At 45.1% G+C, this 26933-nt stretch overlaps 1 protein-coding gene across 9 annotated transcripts in view; it reads left to right on the forward strand.

Moving 5' to 3' along the window:
• LDB2 (LIM domain binding 2) overlaps positions 1–26933 on the forward strand; it is a 437269-nt gene that overhangs the window by 400334 nt on the left and 10002 nt on the right. For all 9 annotated transcript variants that reach the window (XM_043906128.1, XM_043906127.1, XM_043906129.1 and 6 more), the window contains exon 6: positions 25307–25430. In XM_043906128.1, the coding sequence (XP_043762063.1) occupies positions 25307–25430 (124 nt within the window). The remainder of the gene's footprint in view (positions 1–25306; positions 25431–26933) is intronic.

Below are 26933 nucleotides of genomic sequence, written 5' to 3' on the forward strand. Positions count from 1 at the left end.
GTAAGTGATTAACTGACTCAATCTCACAAGCTGGTATTTCTCAGATGAGGAAACTGAGACTGAGGCTTCAAGAAGGTTTTGTGCTCAAGGTCAAGGTTTGAGCGGGCTGACTGTAGAAAATCCACTTTTGATGCCGTATGTGCACATAGCAGATGTTCCACAAATGGGTGGAATAAACATCTTCACGGACCTGGATGAGAATGGTGGGAAGGGAAAAGGAAAGCGCATGTTGAATGAAGCTTCAGGATAGCACTCCTCCTCTCCCGCTAAATCTTTGCTATTGTGATAGCTTTTCCTTGTTAGGCTTGCCTGATTTCATTCTAGTGAACAGAAAAGAGAAGCAGTCCGGGCAGCCGGGTTTGGAAGGCTCTGGTGCAGAGCAGGGATGTTTCATTTCTTAGTCACACGCAGTGCTCAGCAGCCTAGCTCACAAAGCCAGTCTTTAGTCATTTCTTTTTAATTGGAATATAGTTGGTTTTCAATGTTGTTTTCATTTCTGGTACACAGCAGAGTAAGCCAGTTATATAGATGTATGTATTCTCTCTAAGATTCTTTTCTATTACGGTTTATTATAGGATGTAGAATCTAGTTCCCTGTGCCTTACAGTAGCACTTTGTTGTTTATCTATTTTATATATAGTTGTTTGTGTCTGTTGGGCTTCCCTTGTGGCTCAGCTGGTAAAGAATCTGCCTGCAATGCAGGAGACCGGGTTCGATCCCTGGGTTGGGAAGATCCCCTGGAGAAAGGAAAGGCTACCCACTCCAGTATTCTGGCCTAGAGAGTTCTGGACTGTATAGCCCATGGGGTTGCAAAGAGTTGGTTACAACTGAATGACTTTCACTTTCACTTTTGTTTGTTTCTGTTAACCCCAAACTCCTAATTTATCCCTGTGAATTATACATATATATTCTTTTTCATATTTTTATATTATATTATAGTATAACTGATTAAAAATGTGCTTCAGTTATACAATTAAGTGATTCAGTTTTATATATATATGGATCCATTCTTTTTTCAAATTATTTTTCTAATTAGGTTGTTGCATAATATTGAGCAGAGTTCCTTGTGCTATACAGTAGGTCCTTGTCGATTACCTTTTTTTTTTTTTTGATTATCCATTTTAAATACAGCGGTGTGCACATGTCCATCCCAAACTCCATAACTGCCCCTCCCCCCGACCCTTCCTGCCAGTAACATAAGTTTATTCTCTAAGTCTGTGAGTGTTTCTGTTTTGTAAGTTCATTTGTATAATTTCTTTTAGATTCCACATATAAGTGACATCATATGATAGTTGTCCTTCTCTGATTTACTTCACCCAGTATGATACTCTCTAGGTTCATCCATGTTGCTTCAAATGGCATTACTTCATTCCTTATAATGGCTGAGTAATATTCCATTTACACATCTTCTTTATCCATTCACATCTTTCTTCTTAATGCCTCCTTGATGCTGGGAGAAAGCAAAACGGAGTTTGTTGCTTAGAAGCGCAGTCCAGGCCCATCAGGGAATAACCCCTATTTCTTCTGCCGCTGTGTTAAGCAAGCAGATGAGACATCCCAGGACTTGGGCCCAGCAAGTGCAAAGTTTGGGGGTGACTCATGGGGAGGTGCTCACCAGGTCACATTCACAACCCACCTCCTCAGTTACCAAAATGCTGTATCACCCATGCCCAAGTCCCTTGTCGCCAGCCCTGATGTTAAAGGGACCAAGTGACATGATGTAAATGAAAGGGGGCTTCCTCCCTCAACAGTTGGGGTGACCCCTGTGAGAAGTAACTCCCTTCACTACGCTGTAGGCAACTCAGTGGAGCAGGGGCTTCAGAAAGGGGGCAGCCAGGGACAGACAGGAAAAGACCCAGACTCGAATCCCACCCAAGCCCTGGTCACCACTGGTCAGGGCATTATCACAACATCATCGTCTTGCTTTCACTGCCTGTAAAAGGAGGAGCGATCTTCGTTGGCCCTCCCCTCTGGATGGATAGGGGAACATTAGGAACAGTAATCCACTCTCCACGAAAGCGCTTTGCAAACTGTTGCGATCTTCCCTGGTGGCTCAGTCGATAAAGAATCCGCCTGCAGTGCGGGAGACCTGGGTTCGATTCCTGGACTGGAAAGATCCCCCTGGGGAAGGGAACTGGCTACCCAGTCCAGTATTCTTGCCTGGAGAATCCCCATGGACAGAGGAGCCTGGCGGGCTGCAGTCTATGATTTTGCAAAGAGTTGGACAGGACAGGGCAGCTAAGCGCAGCAGAGTAACCACAAAAAACAGTAAGAGGGACTAGTGGGGTTTTGTTTTGTTTTATTCTTTATTTAAAAAAAATTATTTGGCTGCACCCAGTCTTAATTGTGGTACACAGGATCTTTTTCTTGTTCCAGTTATGGCATGTGTGGTTCCCCAAGCGGGGATCGAACCCAGACGCCCTGCATTGGGCACATGGACTATTAGCCACTAGACCACGAGGAAATCCCAAAAACAGTTAGTGTTGACCTCAGACACTGATATGCCGAATTCCCAACACCCTCTGTGCGGTCAGTCGCAGACTCCGTTTTCTCAGTAAATAAGCGAAGAAGGGAAAACAGACCAGGCTGTCATGGATGTAAAAGAATTTTTGCTTGAAATATATTCTTCCCCCCGGAATTATGCCTTTTGGGGTAGCAGTATTTCTACATCAAGGTCTTCATGCAGGAAGAAGAAACTAAGGAAATCTGCACTTTTCCTTCTAAAAGAAGGGAGATCAGAAGAAACTAGTGTTACTCAGTGAAAAGTAAACTGTATTGTCCCTGACAAAGTCTCCTGGGATTTTCTTATATTGTCATTCAGGTGAAAAAAAATTTTTTTAAACTGATGTTTCTAGGAATCAAAAGGAAGATAGTTTCTCTGTCCTCAAAAAAAAAAAAAAAAAAAAAATAGACCCATAGTCATGCGAACATGACTTTTGATGTCATATAACAATAAAAAAAAAATCAACTTTTTAAAAATCTCCAAAAAGGCGATGTAAAGATGTGACTTCAGAAGCAAAGACAAACCTGGAGTAACATGACTGATGACAGAGAACTGGCTAAGCGCCAGCTCAGGACCAGGCCTGGTGCTTTACACGCGTCATCTTGTTTAAATTCCAGAGCATCCCTGAGAAGGATGCTGCATTTTGAGCACAGAGAGACTGAGAACTGGCCCCAGGCCACACAGTGATAAACCGGGGCACAGGATTAACAAGCAGACCTGTTTGACTCCTGACCTGTGCTCACCTTCTAGGCCTTCCCCCCACCCCTGTCAAGCCCCCAGGAGGGTTTTCAGCTGCCTTGCCACCCCCTCCTCTAGCCACTCTCCATCACCTAAGCCATCGGTGGCCTGCGATTCCGGAGGCTGGCGGACAGGAGTCCCTCCACCCTAGGACATCTCCTTTTTCATGAGGACACATGTCCTTTCCTGGGCCAGTCTGGGGTCACATGCATGCCTGTTGCTCACATCACGGCTCCACCTTCTCACCCTGGGTGCAGGGTTTTTTGTGTCATTGGAGGCAAAAGCGTCTTAAAGAGGTTCCGTCCTCTCTGGCCAGTGATGGAGGCCACCTGGGCATTTGACCAGCAGCCCAGCTCGCCTGAGCGGCCAGCTTGTGTGGTCCAGGTGGACCACACACAGTTTCTTAGTCTGCTACTTGGCTCTGGTCTCCAGGATGGGGTGAGGCCTTTCTTGCTGTTGTTCTGTCCTGAGTTGTGTCTGACTCTGTGACACGGTGGACGGTAGCCTGCCCGACTCCTCTGTCCTTCAGTATCTCCCCAGGTTTGCTTAAACTCATGTCCATTGAGTCGGTGATACTATCTAAACATCTCATCCTCCGTTGCCCTCTTCTCCTTTTGACTTCAATCTTGCCCAGCATCAGGGTCTTTTCTAATGAGTCAGCTCTTTGCATCAGGTGGCCAGAGTATTGGAGCTTCAGCTTCAGCATCACTTCTTCTAATGAATATTCAGGGATGCAGTCTGTGATTCAGCAATCACCGAGTCCAGTCTGTTGACCTTGGGCTGTCTGCTGATCCGATTCTCCTTTTTGCATATTATGCCCTCGAGTACCTAAGGGGTGACTTGGAAACATTTCTGCTATCTGTAGGTAGATATTCTTTGTCCTGGAGAAAAGTCCATTAGACAGCCTGATTTCAAAAGTTTTTATTAAACAGCAATTAGTCTGGAAGTGGGGACAGTGTACAAGGAAAATATGACGTATTCCCTTTTCACGAGGGGTTCTGCTCTAGAAGGGAAAACACTTCTACTCGTATTTTGCAAACTGTTCTCCAAAACAGAAGTCCCTGATCATAGAGCTTGGTGGTAAAATGCTAGTTTGAATCATATAAAATTGCCACTATTTGACAGTTTCTTATCTGGCAAATTTGATTTTTTTAAGGGGTTCAACCTAGTAATACATTTGGGAAATCCTGTCACCTCCTCTTGGGAATTCAGCTGATGGCTCTGAGAATTCCTGCAGAAAATTTGCTTCATTGTAATTCATTCAACATTTTATTCCAAACTACTTCAACCTGGGATATTTTTTATTCTTTTGCCAAATACTTGCTAATATATGCAAAATATATAATAGGAAATATTGATAATACACATGTTATAGGCCCTGGACTTCATTTTCTGTCAATCTTGCCCCCCCTCCCGCACCGAATAATATCAGACACTCTTCAAATATGCTATTAATATTATGGGCTGACGTTCCATGTGTCTGCATGTGATTTTCCCTCTTTTCTGTCTGGAAAATTCCTTTTCACATTCAAAACCTAGCTCAATGGACCTTCCTTTTGGGGGGGTCTCCTTTATTTTTGTTTATTGGAGGATAATTGCTTTGCAATGTTGTTTTGGTTTCTGCTATCCAATGATGTGAATCTGCTATATGATGCCTATATCCCCTCCTCCTTGAGCCTGCCTCCCACCCCCCACATCCCAACCCTCTAGGTCATCACAGAGCGCTGAGCTGAGCTCCCACTAGCCATCTATTTCACACATGAATGCGTGCTAGCGTGCTCAGTCGTGTCCAGCTCTTTATGACCCCATGGACTATAGCCCACCAGGTTCCTCTATCCCTGGGATTTTCCAGGCAACAATACTGGATTGGGTTGCCCCCTCCAGGGGATCTTCCCGACCTAGGGATCAAATCTCTGTCTCTTGAGTCTCCTGCATTGGCTGGCAGATTCTTTATCACTGAGCCACCTGGGAAGCTCCCAACGATTCTACACCCTAATCCTATTTCTACTATTTTATTTCTCACAGTGTAACTTCATTATTGTTCACTAGTCCGTCTTCCTAAGAGACAAATTCCTTGAGAGAAGTAGCTATTTCTGGTACCCTTAGCCCTTCACATAGCATCACAACACACAGCAGACACTCTGGTTTTAAAATCTGAGGCTGTCCCAGGTGAAGTTGATCAGCCTTATTCCATCCCATAATTTTACATTGCATCATTTTGCATCATCTTCCCTGATGACTAATATCATCGGTTTATCCCGAAGAGAGGGTTGGAGACGATTAACCAGCTGCTGCTCAGTGCTGCTCCGACTGTTTCGCGACCTCACGTACTAGCCCTCCAGGCTCCTCCATCCATGGGATTCTCCAAGCAAGAATCCTGGAATGGGTTGCCATTTCCTCCTCCAGGGATCTTCCTGACCCAGGGATCGAACCTTGACCTTTATGTCTGTTGCATCGGCAGGCAGACTCTTTACCCCCGAGCCACCGGAAGCCCCGTTTTACACATGGTCGTGCATATGTCAGTGCTCCTCGCTCAGTTCAGTGCCGTTTCCTTCCCCTGCTGTGCCCACAAGTCCATTCTGCATCTCCACTCCTGTGGGCACTCCTTTCTGACCCTCACACAGAAAAGAAAGCAGCTCCCTTCTCTGAGCCAAGGCGTCTCAGCCACGCCCACCCTGAGTGTCAAAGGGGACCTCAGGGCTGGGAGTCCGGTCCCTGAAGTTTCACCCAGTGAGTAAGACCCAGACCGGATGCTCCTCTTCATACTGGGTGGGAACATAAAGTTAAGTGGGAGACACTGCTTTTTCTTCACCTGCTTGTGCATTTTCAGGCAGGAGTGGGTTAGAGAGAATAAGCCCTTTATGACATATACAGAGGTCTCATTTATGTTTTTGCTTTTCACAATGAATTATATTCAGTGGCTTTGTTTTCACTTGTCCATCTTCCTCACTGGGCTTTGAGCTCCTCTGAGTTATGGAACAGGGCTTATTTATTTCAGCATCCTCAGAAGCTAGCCTAATGTCCATCTAATCTCTGGTAGATCCTTGGAAAACAGTCTTTTAAAATTGTTACTGCCTTTTTAATGGAACACAGAGAGTAAGAAACCACCAAAGGGCTAGATCCTGGTGAAGGAATGCCTACCCTGGGCATTCTGAGCAGAGAGATCTCACAGTAAAGGGCAGTGTGGGGAGGGTGCTGCTGAGGGCGGCCGGGTACCTTGCGGACAGGTGGAGAGCCAGGGGACCCCCAGAAGCATCCTCTGATCCTGCCCTAGCCCATGCTGGGTTTAACGTCCTCCTCCTTGTTGCCATCTCAGCTGAGCTGTGCTCTTCAGAATCCATGATGGCAAATGAAAAGAACCATTTCCTATCATTTTGTATCTACCCACTTGGCAAGCTTATTTCTTCGAGGGTAAGACTTGTGAAGATATACAGAAACGGGCGCCCTTATAAGCTGCACAAGGAATATAGGTGAGAGCTACTCTGTTTCAGTGGGCTTCCCTGGTGGCTCAGGGGTAAAGAATCCACCTGCAATGCGGGAGACTCGGGTTCAGTCCCTGGGTGGGGAAGATCCCCTGGAGGAGGAAATGGCAACCCACTGCAGTATTCTTGCCTGGAGAACCCCATGGACAGAAGAGCCTGGTGGGCTACAGTCCATGGGGTCACAAAAGAGACACGGCATTGCAATTAAACAACAAACAACTGTCTCAACATTTTATTTCCTTTCTCAGGACTAGCACAGGCCTTTAGCAAAACCAGAGATGACAAAGCATGCATCTTCCTTACCCGAGTGCTTCTGGTACTAGAGGCAAGAGTCTCACAAAGTCACCCGGAGTGTTAAAGGAGGGGCTGGAAATAGTGGGCCAAGCCCACTGGGGTAAGACTTGGTCTCTAAGACCCTCAGGAAGGCCTTCCTGCTCAGCTCATCCATCGACAAGTATCATGATGTCCTGTGGATTTAAAGATGGAGCCTGAGATAGAATAAGCAGTGCTCGGATATTTGTCATATTTTGCTGTGTACAAAATTTGGGAGTGCAGCCAACTCACTCAAGCTTGGACTTTAAAACCTATGTCATTCCCCAAGGCGCCGTGGACAGGGCATTCGTTGTTATTTAGTGATCACCAGAGAGACGGGAGCTGTGCACGGGTCACCCTGCTCTGCGGGGCTCCCCCGACCCCCATGTTTAGGTTCATTTACCTTGAAAGCTAAAATTAGAGCCTGGCTCTCCACGCGAAGGCTCTGTTGGTGTAATTAATAATGCAGAGTCCTCACGTGCTATATGATAGGAACTGTGTTGCTAATTATATTGTTATGAATGTGGTTTTGAGTATTATTAATGCAGGAAATAGCAATTCTTAAAAGCTCCACTGTTAGGGAGATTTTTGCTTCAGGAGGCAGGAGCTGGCCTGGGAGCATTACTCTCTTGGTTAGCAGCATTAATCTGTACTCTCTTAGTACATTTAATTAAAAATTGTGACTTCCCAGTCATTGTCATTTTTATGTAGCCCCAAAATAGAATTTTAGTGGAGGGCAGGGCCTTTTATATACGCACCATCTGTCCAGCCAGGAGATGGTGAAGGAGGCGGGCTTGTCGGTTGAAGTCTTGCCTTCCTGGGGAAATCACATGGGAGCTAAGAGAAAGGGACCACCATGGACAGCATGACTCGACTGTGTCGTTTGCTGTCACATTTCTAGAACCCACTTCCGAGAGCCCATCACAAACCACCTAAGAGCCCCCCAACCCTGGCTGTGAAGTTTGTTATTTCTCTCTCTCTCTCTCTCTCTCTGTATGTATGTTAGTTTCAGGTGTGTGGCAAAGTGACTTGGTTATACATCTACATATATCCACTAGATGTTTTCCCCATGTAGATCACTGCAGAATATTGAGTAGAGTCCCTTGTGTAAGACAGCAGGTCCTTATTAGCTATCTATTTTAGACAGATACAGTTCATTATTCCCTGTATGTGCAGATTTGGCCTTGTCTCATCCAACAGATGAGGTAGCAGCTATTTTTATTTTTGCGGACGTGATGCTTTTATAACTTCAGAAATGATTGTGGCAGTGGGAAGGGGCGAGGGCATGGTGTTCTACAACTTAAATATCTAATGTGACTTAAACCTCACAGCAACCTAAGACTAGGCATTCACCCCATTTTGTTAACACAGAGGCTTGAGGAGGTTAAAGGGTCACCCAGGGTCACTGAGCTGACAGGGGCCACTGGAATTTGGAACAGGGTCTGAATTCACACCCCAGCCCCTCCAGGTTTCCTTCGCTGAAGCTGATGACTCTACCATCTGGGGTAACAAACACCCCACTTTGAGTGGGACTGAGCAGTTTTTGGGATGTGAGACTTCTGGTATTAAAATTTGGGTCTGTCCCAGGTGAAGAAGTTGATCACCCTCATTCCGTCCCATAATTTTTCATTACATCATTTTGCATCATCTTCCCTGATGACTAATATCATCGGTTTATCCCAAAGAGGGCGTTGGAGACGATTAACCAGCTGGTGCTCAGGGCTCAGTCATGTCCGACTCTTTTGCAACCTCATATGCTATAGCCCTCCAGGCTCCTCCGTCCATGGGATTCTCCAGGCAAGAATCCTGGAGTGGGTTGCCATTTCCTCCTCCAGGGGATCTTCCTGACCCAGGGGTCAAACCTTGTCTTTCACATCTCCTGCACTGGCAGGACCGCCACCTGGGAAGCCCCCAAAAGGGGTTGACCTCCAAAGAAAGTCAACGTGACCACAGAGGGGGCAGATGCCACCAAGAAGGACAGAATTTCCCTGAAACAAACGTGACCCAGGAAGTTGCACTCAGTGGCCATGAGTCAGTTACCAGCAGATGCTAATCCCTCTGTCGGAAAAGATTTCTGCTCGTGTCAAGTTTGGGAAAACATAACGGTATTGTTTGATGCCACCTGTCGTGGAGACAGAGAAACACACAAGGTCTGTTAGGGTGACAGAGAAAAAGGAATGTTTATCACATGTTCACCTCTCCAAACAATTTGCAGCAGAGTTAAGAAACCCTCCATGAACATGCCAAAGAGGACCCGGCTGGGAGATTTTACTAATAAAGATGAAAACATGCTACTATGAATATTGCTGGCACTAAAGAATAGGAAATAAATGCCTGGAAGTTTGTCAGCTTATTAATCATTCCTTTGTAAGTGGTGTTCTTACTTCCATTGCTACAGCATCTAACCACAGTTCATTGGCTGAAGGCCAGGCTAGCTTTCACGTTGATATGTTACCATGCACTGGGGCTCTGTGCTTCTTGTCCATTTACTAGTGCTGCAGACTTCCCATAATTTAGTCTAAAAATAGCACCAGTCCTGTGAAAAACACTGCGTTTGTGCTTTAGCCGTGGTATAGAAACCTAAAAGGATGTGTATGTGTGTGTATCACATATATGTGCACAAGTGTGTGCATGTGTATATGCGTGTAAGTGTGTATTGTATTTGTGTATATTCCATATCACTGTGTATGCATGTGTGTGTATGCATTATGTAAGTGTGCACTGTGTGTGTGTGTGCATATAGGCATGTGTGTGTGTGTGTGTGTGTACCTGGAGAACATATTGTGATGCCTGAAATCCATAATTTCTTATGCTCCTGAAAACCTTATTTTTGGCATACTGAAAATTAAAAGAAAAAAAATGAAAAAGGAAAGTTGGGAGGATAAAAAGGAGGGCAGTAAAGGAAGCTGATTTTTTTCCCCAGAACCCTAGCTCTGTATAATCTGTTTATTTTTAGTGCCCAAGAGGATCACGCTAAGCCAGAATGAAACCTTAAAAACAACCTTTTATTAGAGCCTGTCATTCCTAAATGAAAACTGTGCGGTGCTCACCTTAGGTGCTCTTCTGCTTTCCCTCATTGTTTGAACTGCCAACTGTCCTCAGAAAAAACGATCCGTTGGCATGTTTCCTTAGGTGATGTAAAACCGCTTCCCTCTGGGGTACTCTTGGACAGAAGACTCCCAGATAAAAGTTATTCCAAGAGTATGGCTCTCCTAAACCGCATCCCTGGTTTGCATACGTCCATCTGTCTACGCAGCAGCGCGCCAGTGGGCCACGTGCAAGTCTGGGTGACAAGGCGATGATTTATTTTGGACCCCGAAGAACTTGAACAAGACGAATAGTGTTTGAGAAGCCACGTGAACCAGAGGGAGCCGCCAAGGACACAGGTGAAGTGTGATAGGAGATGCATTTCATAATGGAAACTCGAGGTGCAGGAGGAGTGATAAGGTGTCTCTGCTGCACAAACAGAAAAAGCGAGCAGCTTGCCTATCAGATGCATCGGGTGTTAGGATTGGACGCAGGACTCCTGAATAACGTGTTGTTGGCCTTTTGGAGAAATTAAGAGGAAGGAAATGTCATTCTGAAACTTCACACCAGATAGCGAAGAGAGCGGGAGACCAGGAAATCGTCACTTCCCAGGCTGCTTCCGAAAGATACCGCTGGGAGCGGCAGGTTCCAGGGAGGTCACAGAGGCACTGGGAGCCCAATGCTGGCCCCAGGAGAGCGCCCTTGGCAGGATGCTTTTTAAATCAATCTTGATTTCAAAACCGGTGTGCTCAAAGAAGGCATAACTTTGCAACAGCAGAGGAGGGTGGTAGAAGGAATGTGGACTTTGGAATAATCCCTATCTTCAATTAGATGTTTATCAAGTACCTGCTATTGGCTGTGATCCTGTCAAGAGTCTAGGATTAAAAGGAGTGAGAAAGAGAAAAACCAGCATTGTATATTAATGCATATATGTGGAATCTAGAAAAGTGGTACAGATGAACCTATTTGCAGGGCAGGAATAGAGATGCAAATGAAGAGAATGGGTGGTGTTGGTTTATTCGCTCAGTCATGTCTGACTGTTTGCGACCATGGACTGTAGCCCACCAGGCTCCTCTGTCCATGGGATTCTCCAGGCAAGAATACTGGGGTGGATTGCCATTTCCTTCTCCAGGGGATCTTCCCAGGGGTGTTGAACCCGCATCTCTTATGTCTCCTGCATTGGCCGGTGGGTTCTTTTTCTAGTGCCATCTGGGAAGCCCAAATACTCCAAATATACGCCAATAAATTTTTTTTAAAAAATTTTTAAATAAATTGGACCCATCTAGATAATTCAGACTACTCTCTCCATCTCAAGGTCAACTGATTACCAACTTTAATTCCCTTTGCCACAACCTGACATATTCACACATCCAATGAGACTCTGCAGAGCTATGAATCTTCCAAGCACAGTGACTTTAGCCAAAATGTCCAAATTTTCCACCTTCCTTGATTTTTTTCTCTCTTTGGTACTCCTCACTAACACATATCTTTTCTTTTAAAATGTATCCGTCTCCTTCACTAGAATGTAGTTCTTTAAGAGGAGTGGGCTCCAAAATCACTGCAGATGGTGACTGCAGCCATGAAATTAAAAGATGCTTACTCGTTGGAAGGAAAGCTATGAACAACCTAGACAGCATCCTAAAAAGCAGAGACATTACTTTGCCAACAAAGGTCCGTCTAGTCAAGGCTATGGTTTTTCCAGTGGTCATGTATGGATGTGAGAGTTGGACTATAAAGAAGAGCTGAGTGCTGAAGAATCGATGCTTTTGAACTGTGGTGTTGGAAAAGACTCTTGAGAGTCCCTTGGACTGCAAGGAGATCCAACCAGTCCATCCTAAAGGAGATCAGTCCTGGGTATTCATTGGAAAGACTGATGTTGAAGCTGAAACTCCAATACTTTGACCACCTGATGGGAAGAGCTGACTCATTTGAAAAGATCCTGATGCTGGGAAAGATTGAAGGCGGGAGGAGAAGGGGACGACAGAGGATAAGATGGTTGGATGGCATCACTGACTCAATGGACATGAGTTTGGGTAAACTCCGGGAGTTGGTGATGGACAGGGAGGCCTGGTGTGCTGCAGTTCATGGGGTCGCAGAGAGTCGGACACAACTGAGGACTGAGCTGACTGCCACGGCCCCTCACTGGAAGGACGTAGTGTTTGCACATGTTGGTTATTTTCCCCTGGGAACTGAGAAACTGCAGTTGTGCTGAGGCAATGTTTATGCATGGGCGTTTATGAATGAGGCCTTATAATCTCAATAGTGTGGGTGGGGGCATTCTGACTTGGTCCTTGGGAGTTGTCAGTCACAGGTTGCAAGGAACACGGCTATCTGCTTGTGCAGTTAAAACCTTCTTGAGCATTAACTGCGTGCATACCCTTCCCTCCTGCCCTGCTGTAAATACCCTCGAGGCTGTTAAAGACAGTGTTGCATTGTGGGGTTTGGGGCAGCATTCCCACAGCCACTGTCTGGGAGGACGGCTGGGTTCCGTCCAGTCGGGGTGGGCATGTGGACTCGTCTCTCTTGGTCCTGGGCACCCAGGGCACAACTGTCTGTGGAGTGCCTGCCTGCGTGGGAGCTGTTGCCAAGCAACAAAACCTCCCAGCCGCTCTGCCCTGAAGCAAAGCAGAGGAGTAACTTGGTACTAGGTATTATTTTTTAAAATAAAATAATTTTTATTTTATTATATCCCAGGTCTCCACTTCCTTGCAGTGTAGTGGGGAAGCTATGATAGTTCTCTGTGTCTTTCAGGCAGACCTAAGATAGTCACGCTGCCTTAACAAAATACCACAGACTATGTGGTTTAACCAATAGAAATCTATTTTCTTACAGTTCTAGAAACTGGAAAGCCCAAGATCAAGGTATGGCAGGGTTCCGTTTCTGCTGAGAGTTCTCTTCCTGATTTACAGAGGACTTCCCTCTTGCTTCGTTGTCCATGGTAGACATGGAGAGAGAAAGATATCTGTGATGTCTCTTCCTCCTCTTACAAGGCCACCAATCTGTCAGATTTGGACCCCACTCTTATGAGCTCACTTAACCTTATTGACCTCCTAAAGCCCTGTCTCCAAATATAGTCACAATGGGGGTTAAGACATCAATGTAGGAATTTGAGGGAGTCACATTTCAGCTCAGATTAGCTATGGTATCAGTTATTTAATCAAAGGCTAATCTAGGGTTTGCTGTAAATTTATTTGCATCTGGTTGGCTTTGGTGATCATCCAGCCCTCAGACTGAAGGCAGGAGGAGAAGGGGGCAACAGAGGATGAGATGGTTGGATGGCATCACTGTCTCAATGGACATGAGTTTGAGCAAGCTCCAGGAGACAGTGAAGGACAGGGACGCCTAGTGTGCTGCAGTCCATGGGGTCACAAAGAGTCTGACACGGCTTCGCGACTGAACAACAACAGCCCTCAGTTGACTTTAAGTGAAATAGATTACTGCTGGGTGAGCTTCATCCAATCAGTCGAAGTTCTTAAAAACAAAACTGCGGTTTCCTGGAGAAGAGGGAATTCCATCTCAAGATGGAAGCTTAAACTCCTGCATAAGATTTCAGCTCTGGAAACTATTTCAGACTTGCTAACCACCACAGTCACGTGACCAGTTCCTTACAATACATGCACACACTCACCATTATCTCCTATTAGTTCTGTGTATTTTTCTGGAGAACCCTAACGTAGTGACAGACAATAAAGAGACTCTTAGAGTAATTCTGAGCCGCTGACCTTTATTTTCAGGGCTGTGTGTATGTGTTCAGCTGCTCAGTCGTGTCCAACTCTTTGTGACCCCGTAGACGGTAGCCCACAAGGCTCCTCTGTCCACAGAATTCTCCTGACAAGAATATTGGAGCGGGTTGCCATTTCCTTCTCCAGGGCATCTTTCTGACCCAGGGATCGAACCCGCGTCTCCTGCATTGGCCGGTGTTTCTTTACCATTGAACCACCTGGGAGGCCCCCTGGTTCATCTGAGGGTGCAATAATTGCTCAACAAGAATTTTTTAAAATGTACCTAAAATTTGCTCATAGCCCTATAGGTAACTGACAGCACACTCATTAGATATTTATTAATGATCATGGGGTAGTTCCAGGCAGATGTCATCTCTTTCCTTTGGAAACATTCCAGCTCCTATGCCCTCAGATTTAGAGATGCTAGTAGAACACATGAATATGATACGTGTGGCCAAGGCTCAGTGGTCAGAACAAGTTATTTATAGGAAAGGCATGTTGACTGAACGTTTTAAACATCCGTTGTATCACCAAGATCTAGTAATTAACTTGTGTGTATATATGTGTATACATTGGGCTGGCCAAAAAGTCTGTTCAAGTTTTTCCGTAAGATAGTACAGAGAAACCCAAACAAACTTTTCAGCCAGCCTAATATACTGAGCAGAGAATGCCCATTAAATTTTACTAGGTGTGTTCTGACAAGGTTCCAGATGTCTTCCATGAAGCCCCTGCCTCACAGACTGATGATCAGCCCCATCATAATAAACACATCTAGAAAACACTTTCCATATGTTAGAACCTAAGGAAATCCACTTTACACGGATTTTCTTGTTTCTCCTAACATCCTAATTAGTTAGATACCACTGTTACCCTGTCTTTGCCAATGGAGAAGTTCCAACACCGAGAGCCTGAGTAACCCACCCAAGGTCGTCCAACCACGAAGTAGCTGCGATTTGAACCGGAGACACAGATGCATGCTTAACCCCCCACGCGGGATGCTTCCACACACCTTTTTGTGCTCGGTCGCTCAGCCATGTCCGACTCAGGGTAACCACGGACTACAGCCCGCCAGGCTCCTCTGTCTGTGGAATTTTCCAGGCAAGAACACACCTTTTAGATATGGTCTGATGTCTGACAAACCATGAATGCCAATCGGAATCTATCCAGGAAAACAAAACTCACAGCAGGCAATTTAATAGAGATATAATACGGCACCAGGGGAAGATGAGGCAGCCGTAAGTCTATTTACTGCCCTCCTGGGAAGAAAGGCAAGAGGGGTTCCTGTCAGGCCTCCTGGGAGAAGTTGGGACCATCGTGGACCCTGGTGACAGCTTGGACCTTGGAGAGGCCATCTGAACCACAGAAAGGACAAGAAACACGCTGACTTACCTTGCCCCATGCCGTCCCATGAGCGATGTTCCCCCAACACCCATGTTTATCTCCAATCTCAGGAAGTGACTGTTTGGAAATCCAGTGACTAATGCGTTGGTAAGGAGAGGAAAGAGTACAGAGACATGGGGCGGGGGAAGGCCAGGCAAGACAGAAGCAGAGGTTGCAGGCCTGGAACCTGAAGCCGAAGAGCAGCAAGGATAGCCAGAGCCAACGGAAGATGGAAGACGCGAGGAGAGCTTCTTCCCTAGAAAATTCAGGGGGAGCACAGCCCTGCTGTCACCTTGATTTCAGACTTCCGCCCGCCAGAACTGAGAAGGAATACGTTTCTGTTGTTTTAAGCCACCTGGTTTGCCTTCCTCAGTTATGGCAGCCCCACTTAAATAGCTCAACCCACTTCCCCCCAGGCTCCCCTGATTTCTTCAACTGGCCCAACCTCACCCGAGGCCAGTTGGCAAAAGCAGCTGTGAAATAATATGCAGAGGTCTGTCCTCTGCAGGAGAGCGGGGAGGAATGGGTGGGTCTAAGGACAAGAAGACAAATGACCAGAGCAACGTGGAAGGGGTACCCGGAACGACTGACGGGGTGGAGGGATTCAGTCCATGGGTCAGAAGGAAAGAGAATAAACATTCGAAATCTTGACCCATCTCATCATGGGCCTGACTAGTACAGCAGAAACCAGCCCTGAGCTTGGCTCTGCAGCTCAGGAAAATAACCCAGCTCTTCTCCCCTGAGGGTGGGTCAGAAAAGCAACCAGTGGCCTCCGTGGTCACGTACAGGCATCCTTCCTCATGGCCTCAAAATTGAGGTCAAGGCACAGATTCTGAAATGCACATGCGTGAGTCCTTGCTCAGGCAGAGGACCGTCCCTCCCATCCCTCCAAGGCCAGCGGGGGTCCTCTGCGCCCCCTTCCCTGACGGAGCCTGCAGAGAGCTGCCCATCTCTGGCGGACGTGATAACTTCCCTGAGTAATCAATTTGCAAAACAATTGAGAAAAGGCAAAGGCTCCCCTGGTTGAATCTTCAGATAAAAAAAAAGAGGATGTTTTGAATTTGACAATCAATCTACCTTTAATCCTATCAGGAAATAAACCCAAATCATAATCTGATGTTTTGGAATTGCACAGCTTCTCAGGGAAAGCCTCCCCCCCCCGCCCCCCGGTTTTCATGCTTGAAGGCAGAGTGGGTTTTACTCCTGTGGGTGCCTGTTATTCACTCTTATCTGTTTCTAGGGGAATTATCTGCTTGTTTTGTTTCCTTCTAGATTCTGTAAGTTATATTTTTTTCTATTGTTTTATATGAGATCTCTTTTTGTGCTGTGTTTCTTAATTAGGAGAGGCTCCTTCACCCTTAGATAAGAACTTGTTCTTAACCAGCCCTCCCCCATCCTCTGATATCTTTCTAATTCAGAGTTACCCAGAAGAGTAAGTTACTGGGGGAGACAGAAAAGAAAAAAGGACTCTGCTCTGTGGATTTGAACATTTTGTATTTATCGCTAAAAATGGGTTATTATCAGAGACCTGGGTCTCCTGCACTGCAGGCCGATTCTTTACCATCTGAGCCACTGGGGAAGCCCTAAGCATCCTGGAGTGGATAGCCATTCCGTTCTCCAGGGGACCTTCCAGACCCAGGAATCGAACCCGAGTCTCCTGCATTGCAGGTGGATTCTTTACTGTCTAAGCCACCAGGGAAGCCCAATCATCAGAGACATTAGCTACTAAATTTCCATGTACCATTGGCCTGATTACCATCCCTTGGAGCATCTAGAGCCCCTAAGTCTCAAGGAAACAAGGTGATTTACTTCCCCAACTAGCTAACCAATCACATCACACGTTGATCTATTGGCTCCGTGGGACTGCACCACAGATGCAGCCAGTATTTATCATAATGTCAATTTCCATCTTTTGAGTACCTACCTCAGTCCAGGCATTGCATTAAGGATTTACATGTATTCTTACACATCTTCAGAGACAAGCGTCAGTGTCCCCATTTTACAGATGAGGAAACTGCAGTTCAGAGAGGCTGAAATTCTTGGTGAAGAACACACAGCTAGTAGTAAATGGCAGACACGTGGGTTTGAATCCATGTGAATCTGGCACCAAAGCCTGCACCCCTCTGTATCACCCTTGTCTCCGTATAGACACATCTCTCCGTGTGCATTATTCCTTGCACAATACCATGTGCAAGGAACAATATAAAAGACAGAGAAAGCCTTGGAACTTGGTATCTTAGCAGAGACTTAGGCCATTCGTAATCAGAGAGGTAGACAGCAGAGCAGTAATGAGTTAAGAGCGCAGGGCTGGAGTCAGGCAAACTTGACTGTGAACCTCTTTTCTGCCCTTCAAATGGTTATATAAGCTTGGATACATTATAAGAATCACACTCTTTAATATCAACTCTGGGTGACTTAGTGGCTTTGAATCTCTGAGTTTTCTCACCTGTTAAAAGTGGAACAGGAAGTGGTGAGGGTTAATGGTATAATATGTGGCAGGTACATACTCCAGAGACAGACATAGGTTAGATATTCCACAGTGATTATTAAGGTATGACTCAACAAATATTTGAGTATGCCTAATACCGTGTTAAATAAAAGGGAGAGAAAAGTAGAATAGGGCTTGCTATAGATAAGACGATGAAACAAATCCACAAGAAAGGAAAATTCCCAACGCAAACATAAACTCTGGGATGTACATAGATTAGTAATAAGTGCTGCAGATGTAAGAGGCCTTTGTGAGTGAGGATGGTCAGAGACAGATGTTAGCTCTGGGCTGGACCTTGCAGACCTTAATAGTCATACTGGTGAGAATCAAACATGGTTTGCCGACAGGGCCAGACTGCAAACTCTTTAGTGATCCACACCAAAAGAAGGAGCTCGCTCTAGAATGTAAATCAACCACTTTATTGAATACATTGTTTAGTTCATCTGACATTTTTTGACACAAGACTTTTTTAATGAAGGAAGCAATGAACTGAGTTATGCCCTGCCTCAAGCTCCTTATCCCTTCGAGGACACATAACAAATGGTTTGCAGAGCACCTCCTTTGAGTAGCATTGGTCTAGGAAAGGAGTTAGCAACCTTTCTGTGAATGGCCAGATGGTACATATTTTAGGAGTTTATGGGTCACATAGACTCTGTTGTACTTATTCAACTGTAGTGTTGCAACATAGAAGCAGCTCAGGACAATACAAAAGCTTGGTCACAGTAAACCCACTGGCTGTAGCTTGCCAATATCCCATTAAGATGACTGAGAAGGAGGGAAGAAGTTCTTTAAGGCAAGAACAACATGAGCAATGGCCTAAGCAGCTGTGATCACGGTGACCCTGGATGAACCTATATACAAACAGTAGGTGGTTCAAGCTCAGAGCATGTCATCCATCATCCAGAAAGACTGAATTAAAATGTTGTGGTCAGGACCCAACTTTGGGAGTTAGCCAAAGGCCAATCCCAAGGTATCAGCTTTTTAAGCCAGCGCCAACTCAGCAGGGCTTCCCTGGTGGCTCAGACGGTAAAGAATCTGCCTGCAATGCAGGAGACCCCGGTTCAGTCCCTGGGTCAGGAAGGTCCCCCTGGAGAAGGGAATGGCAACCACTCCAGTATTCTTGCCTGGAGAATCCCACTGACTGAGGAGCCTGGCAGGCTACAGTATTGGGGTTACAAAGAGTCCAACATGACTGAGCGACTAACATTTCATTTCATTTTCAACTCTAATAAGTACCACCCATTCCCAGGTTCAGATCAGGAGATGAGCAAAAAGAAAGAGTATGGGTGTATAGTTATGTATGGCTAAGGAGAATCAAATTTCTCTGGGAGAACTGTTAGATGAAAACAAAACAAAACGGCATGCTGTCTAGATTTGGTAGGCTGTTTGTTACTATGACAGGAAACTCAGGTTCGATTCCTGGGTCGGGAAGATTCCCCTGGAGAAGGAAATAGCAACTGACTCCAGTACCCTTGCCGGGAAAATCCCATGGACGGAGAAGCCTGGTAGGCTACAGTCCACAGGGTCACAAACAGTCGAACACGACTGAGCGACTTCACTTTCACTTTCACTTTGTTACTATGAAAAGGCAGGAGTCTGGGGCTGAGCTAAGATCACCCGGCTCAGCCACGACAGGTAGTAATTGCATATATGCATGTATACGTGTACACATGCAAAGCATTCTGCACAGACACGGCAATCAGTTATCTAGTAAATGGACAAGTTCATCACCTCTAAGCCCAGAGGACAATGCCTAATTTGTCTGCCACTAGCAAATGGCTCTTTGCTATAAATCTGGCCACAATATCTGTTCAACATTCATTCATTCATCCCCTCAGCAAGTCATCATTGTGGTTATACGTTTGGGTTTCATACCAGAGGGTCACTGCTGGGCCATAATCCCAGAAAATGAAATTGAAAGCATCGAAGGCGCAAGGCCAGCCTAAAACTCTCACCAAGTCTGCCCAAGCCATCCTCAGAGCTTGGCCAGGCTGGGCAGTGGTTTTCTTTGGGATCCTAGCTGGACCAGGCAATGAGTACCAGTCTAGGGGCTTCCTATTCAGAGAGATCTCAGGCCTTGCTCACTCCTGTTCCCTCACACAATGTCCTGGGATTCGCCTGGTATCCTCGAGAAACCTAAAAAAAAAAAAAAAAAAGAGGTAAACTGAGGCAAGTTCAAAAGACCAGAAATCCAGAAAACCAGGAACAGTGGAGGAACTGCAACTTGGGAACCGTAGGCCGTAGCCAGCCCCAGCAAATCGGTTGAGGGCTTGGGGCGGGCTGTGTTTGTGGACGAGGCGTGCCAAAGAGGCAGGGGTGCGGCCAGCATTCCAGCCACAAGTTCATTGGCTGGAGGAGGGACGCGGATTTTGGGTGGCTGTTCCTTGGTCAGGAAGTCAGTTGACGTCATCTCTGTCGGGGAAACTAGTCTCTCCGTTCTTAAGTTCCCTTCTTCTGAGCCCCGGGGTCGAGTCTCTGTTTCCTAGCTTCTGCTTCTATTTTAGATCCTTTCACCGCTCCAGCAGCCCCGCAGGTGGAAAGCAGACTCAGGCAGGCTAATGCAGTGTTGCAAATGTCCTTGTCTGAATCTTTTCTTTTCAAGCAGGGAGACCAGGACTGGGAACTTTATAGCAAACAGAGCTTTGCAGATAACATTGTTCTGTAAAATCAGAGAACTCTGCTACTCTGCTCAGTTCCATTAACATGCATGTGAGGTTGGAGTGTGTGTGTGTGTGTGTGTGTGTGTGTGTGTGTGTGTGTGTGTGTGTGGAAGGTGGGGGCAAAGGCACCTTTGAAATCTGTCACTTCTTGTATAGTTTCTTACATAATCTCTACGTGTATATTACAAACTGGGGACTCTTTACCTACAGTCAATGGATGGCAATGTAGGAGGTTTTATAAACTTACAAATATTTTGTGCAAAATTTGGGAGACAGGCTGCATAGCCTTCACCAGATCCTCAAGGGGGTCTGAGACTTCAAGGATAACAGGAATCCTGGCTCCAGAAGGATTTAGCGAGTGACTGCCGGAACCTACTCAACGAACCATCTTCCCGATCTCATTCCATAACGCCTCAGGCTTCTGCTGTTGCCAAGATGCACTGGCTTGCTGCCTGAGAAGGAGGCTTTTGTCTGAGTTAGTTCTGCCACCTACAGCACGCAGCCGGGCAGAGGCGCCCGCTTGGCGCCCAGAACGGAAGGCTCATTTGCATACATGAATAAGGGGCGGTGCGCGCTGCCTCCCAAGCCTGGTACCCCTCTGCCAGAAGAAAAATGGCTTTGGGGATTCCTGATTAGTATTCAGAGATGCAAATTCCTTTGGGGTGAGTTACAGCGATGGGAAGATATTTTTACACGAAAGGGGAAGGGATAAATCCTGAGGATTAGCACCTGAAAGAAGTGTTGCCCAAAAACCCAAGAGGAAAGGGGGGAAAAGAAAGAGAAAATGAGCTTCTGAGTTCTCACGATAAATCCAACTCTTCCATTTCTTAGTATGTTCAACGCTGACCACCCATTCCAGGTCCAGATAGGTAACTTGTCATATAATAAAAATATTTGCCATCTAACTTGTAATCATGAAAATATTTGCTTCAGGAAGATGTGATTTTCTAAGCAGCTTAAAGTACAAACATAGGGTAGTGTTCTTAATATACTTAAAATCATTTTTAAGGGACTAAATCTGGGGGACTGAGATTATATTATTCTCATAGTTATGTCCTAAGCAGAGTGCCTGAAACTTAGGAGGAAACTCAGTAAATGCTTATTGATTTAATGTAAAAGAAATGTGGTTTGTTTTGCAATCTGCGCTGTGCTTGTTAATATATGATCATAATATCTACTGTTTGTTGAACTTACGTGTCAAGACGTATCATCTCACCTTTTTCAAATATCCGAGATACGTATGGTTTTACAGGTGAAACCGAGTGTCAGCATTATTAAGTGTTTCAGCCAAAGATAAGATTATACCTAGACTTCTCAGTTTGGAAGCCCATGTTTGTTCCACTCCATCCATGAAATTTTATATCCACTGTAAATCAATTTCTCAAGAATGGGAATTGACCACAAGGAAATGGTTTTAAAATCTTTACATTTTTTAATTAAAAGAAAAAGTTTTCCCAGTCCTTGGAATTTCTCTGAAAGCTTTTCTTACTGTTCCAGCTTAATAATAGATGCAGATATCTTCTGACCCCGTCTGAAGCTAACAGCAGTTCTTTGATGGATAATGCCGTCTCATCTCTGTGTGGAGAGAGGATGTGGAGCCTTTCCCTGTGTGTGCTATGAGCGACAGGGGAAGACCTGAGGGGTGTCTGTAATTTGCACACATATTTTGATTTCCAGTAAAGAATTATTAGTAGAGGAAAACACACTGGAATATAGACTTAAATGTATAGCAACCCTCCCTCTTTCACAGGTTTTTCTTTATTAACATTTTAGGTTTCAAGTTCAGTTCAGTTCAGTCACTCAGTCATGTCTGACTCTTTGTGACCCCATGGAGTGCAGCACGCCAGGCCTCCCTGTCCATCACCAACTTTTGGACCTTGCTCAAACTCATGTCCAAAACAAGTTGGTGATGCCATCCAACCATCTCATCCTCTGTCATCCCCTTCTCCTCCTGCCTTCAACCTTTCCCAGCATCAGGGTCGTCTCCAATGAGTCAGTTCTTTGCATTGGATAGGCAAAGTATTGGAGTTTCAGCTTCAGCATCAGTCCTTCCAATGAACACCCAGGACTGATCTCCTTTAGGATGGACTGGTTGGATCTCCTTGCAGTCCAAGGGAGTCTCAAGAGTCTTCAACACCACAGTTCAACAGCATCAATTCTTCAGTGCTCAGCTTTCTTTATAGCCCAACTCTCATATCCATACATGACTACTGGAAAAATTACAGTTTTGACTAGATGGATATTTGTCAGCAAAGTAATGTCTCTGCTTTTTGATATTCTGTCTAGGTTGGTCATAGCTTTTCTTCCAAGGAGCAAGTGTCTTTTAATTTCATGGCTATAGTCACCATCTGCAGTAATTTTGGAGCCCAAGAAAATAAAGTGTCTCACTGTTTCCATTGTTTCCCCATCTATTTGCCATGAAGTGATGGGACCAGATGCTATGATCTTGGTTTTTTGAATGTTGTGTTTTAAGTCAACTTTTTCACTCTCCTCTTTCACTTTCATCAGTAGGCTTTTTAATTCCTCTTCACTTTCTGCCATAAGTGTGGTGTCATCTACGTATCTGAGATTATTGATATTTCTCCTGGCAATCTTGATTCCAGCTTGTGCTTCATCCAGCCCAGCATTTCTCATTATGTACTCTGCATATAAGTTAAATAAGCAGGGAGACAATATACAGCCTTGATGTACTCCTGTCCCAATTTGGAACCAGTCTATTGTTTCAAAAAGGTTTCAAAAAGGTCTCAAATAAACAAGAGATAGACAAGATTGAAGATGGGTTGGAACTAACCCAGATCTCACTACTTTGCAACCTGATGCCCTAGTGACTTTGTCTCTTTGACTCACACTGTACCTGTGTCACTCAAGCTTTGAGATCTTAGTCTCTTTTCCCGAAGAAACTGCAAATGAAAGGAGATCACAGTTGGCCCTTGAGTGGGGTTAGTTGAGTTAGTGGAGTTTGGCTTAGGTCATTGATAGCTAGGAAGGGCTAAGGAATTTTTCTAGATGAAGACAATTTTTATTATCTTGCTTAGACTTGAGAAGAGGGAAAGTGGGGAAGGGCAGTGAGAAGAGAAAGAAATTTGAACAGGAACCCCCTGGAGATCTGTGCATGGCTTGCTTCTGTATTTATCTCTGCTAAAACCCAGCATTTGCAGGGCAGTGGCTCTCAGCTTTGGGTAATACTTATCAGAATTAGATGAGGAAATGCTCTTTTTAAATGCAGATTCAGGGTCCCATCTCCAGATTCCATAAAACAGAAGAGGCAGAGCCCGGAAGTCTGCATTTTTAACAATCAACTCATCTGACTTTGATAGAAGTGTGCCTTAGACTTTGAGGAACATTGGCAGAGAAAGGTCCTCCCGTCTTTCTGAGAAACACTCTTTCAATGCATCCATTCATTTGAGCCAAGTCTAGGAACACAGAGATAAAAGGCATAGTCTCATTTCAGCATCCAAAGAGTTCAAAGTCAAGTGGAGAAGAGACTTGGAAGCTGATGGTTCCAAAATGTAAATAAGTTCATAGAGCAGAAAGAGGTATTCTGCTGGAGAGGTATTCAGCTCAGCCCATACGGGAAGAAGTACACAGTCCTGGGGAGGAAGGCGTAACAGAAGAAGGGACTCTGCCTTCAAGGATGAGTGGGTGTAAACCAGGAGGAGAGGAGCGAAGAATTCCGGGTCAAGGGAACCCAGTGGACAATAAGAAGTGTGGCCTCTAGGGAAATACTCAGACGAGACACGACAGAAAGGGAAAGAGGTAGTAAAAAAAGATGGGCAGATGAAGGCAGAGATTGAACGTCTGTCTTTCATAATAAAATGACGTCTTTTCACACGGATGGATAGGTGCATTGCCAGGGCTTTCTGGGTGACATTAGCGGTAAAGAACCCGCCTGCCAGTGCAGGAGATGTCAGAGATGCAGGTTCAATCCCTGGATTGGAAAGATCCCCTGGAGCAGGGCATGGCAGCCCACTCCAGTATTCTTGCCTGGGAAATCCCACGGACAGAGGAGCCTGTCGGGCTACAGTCCTTGCGGTCACAAAGAATCAAACACGACCGGAGAGACTTCGCGTGCGTGCACTGGTGCGTTGCCAGTGTTTGTATTGCTGTTGTTGCAACAGCAATGGACACGTTGTTCCAACCTGTGGTCTTTGCCCTCTCAGCAACAGCCCTCTCAATGCAGCACCGTTCTGATGATCTCCCAACTGAGAAGGAATTCAGAAAAGTCCAGGGCAATGCTAACTGGATTTACCTTCTTATTTCATACATTAGTCTTTGTCGTCAGATGTCTTGGACTGCAGTAGAGCTGAAAGGTCTAACTAAAGGAAGCAAGAAGGGTGTCTACGTACAGAACCAGAGCAAAAACCCCACACTGGATATATGTGGGAGTATATACGTTACCAATTTTCACATCTTGTGTAAAATACAGATGAGTCCATGGATAAAAATGAAGTCGTGTTCATCACGGTTTTTTATAAGAATTAGGATCAAAAAACATACTTGAAGTTACCACTTTGTTCTCAAAAGCTTGAATGATGATTTCACTGACAGAAAATCTACATAAACTGCCATTGTAACTCACAGTGTGTGGTTAGGCAAACAGGAAAAACAACGGAAATTAGAGTAGAAATCTGAGCATGCTGCGCTATATGAAAGAGCTTTTTTCTTTAACCAGAGAGAATCACTTCATTTCAGAATATAACTGCGTATATCCACCCAACCACCAGTATAGAATATGTGGGTAAATATGTGTGTGTGTATATAAATCACACTCAGCTGTAATATGATATTATAAATGATACTAAAGAGAGTGAGCATTATCAAGTGTTGGTAATATTTCTTTTCCTCCACACTTAACCAGAAAAAAATAAAAAATGCTTGGGGGGAGAGGGAAGAAAAGTGTCTTTACGCTTCTAAATGGATTCCGGCTGTTAATATTATTTATTGCAAATAATATTATCAAGTAGTGAAACACTGGTGTCTTTGAACTCCTTGCAGTTGTGTGTAATACTGGAGCCAATGCAAGAACTGATGTCCAGACATAAAACTTACAACCTCAGTCCGCGGGACTGCCTGAAGACCTGCTTGTTTCAGAAGTGGCAGCGGATGGTGGCGCCGCCAGGTAAGACCTCGCTCTTCACTCTCCATCTACATGCTTTTTCTGAGGCTTCTTCTGGGGATGAAGGGAGAGGAAACTGGAGTGACTATAAACGTATCAGGCAAAGTAGTTTATAAGGGATGTTCTGACCCTGATGTTGGATCCAAAGACACTGAGTTGGTGAAGGACAAGCATTCTTCTTCGATGTAGTGACCGTGCTCCACAGTCTCCTCACTTGCTAGATTTAGGAGGACCTGAAACTCACAGAAGGAAATTGATTTCTTTAACGTTACCGAGAAGATGTTGATAAAGCCGAGATGAGAACCAAGGTTCGCTGTCTCCCAGGCCAGTGGTCGTTCCACTGGACAAGACTGGTAACCGCTGATGGCTTACTTTAGTTTTCTTTATTCTTTGAAGAATGGTAGAAATTAGGAAAAGAAAGGGGGAGAAGGAAGAAAAAAGGAAGAATGGGGGAGTGGGCAGAAAACAGAAAGAAGGAAGAGAGGGAGGGGGGAAGGAATAGATGGAGGAAGAACGGGAAGGAGGGAGGGAGAAAGTTTTGCCGTTTTTAAAGATACATAATATCAAAGGGTACTCTGATCATGAAAAGAATACATAAAAGGCCCCATTTCTCCCACGTCCCCAGGATGCAGTTTAGATGCTGTGGCCTCCTGCTGGGGTTCTGAAATCACTGCTCCGAGTCATCATTAACTGTCTTTCTATCTAATACATGTTCACTCCCAGACGTGTGCTGAGCCTCACTGATCGTAAAAGCAAAATGTATCCAGTCGCTAAAAATTATTTTTATGAAGAGTAATTATTAACAAGAGGGACATAGCTTTCTGAATCATGAAATATAATGGTCACCTTCCACTGGTAATTGGCCAGGCGTTTTAAATAAAGAGAATATAGTCAGTGTAGTCAAGTACATGTTTAGAAAGCTGGGGAAATGAGCATTACTTTATATAGAATAGTTGCATCCCCATCTTAGGGGAATTTTCGACATTTAGAACATCATTTTTCAAAGGTATTAAATGTGCTTAAATTGGCCTTATTTTCTCTTTCAATAGCAATAAGGTTTTATGGGGAAAAAATTTCACTCACTACAGGTCTTGAAGACTTCTATTTCCTGATGTATGCACATGTAATTCATATGACGTGTGTGTGTGTGTGTGTCTGTCTGTGTGTGTGTGAGTCATTCAGTCATCTCTAACTCTTTGTGACCCCATGGACTGTCACCCACCAAGCTCCTCTGTCCATGGGATTCTCCAGGCAAGAACACTGGAGTGGGTTGCCATTCCCTTCTCCAGGGGATCTTCCTGACCCAGGGATTGAACTGGGGCCTCCTGCATTGCAGGCAGATTCTTTACCATCTGAGCCACCAGGGAAGCCCCGTAATTCATATATTATCCATTAATTCAGTCATTAACTCAGCAACTATTCACCAAGCCCCTACAAGATGCCAGACACTGGTCAAGCCACTCTGCTTATAGCATGGCATGAAAACAGTCACAAATAACAGTCTCT

The sequence above is a fragment of the Cervus elaphus genome, chromosome 6, assembly GCF_910594005.1.
Source record: "Cervus elaphus chromosome 6, mCerEla1.1, whole genome shotgun sequence".
NCBI lineage: Eukaryota > Metazoa > Chordata > Mammalia > Artiodactyla > Cervidae > Cervus > Cervus elaphus.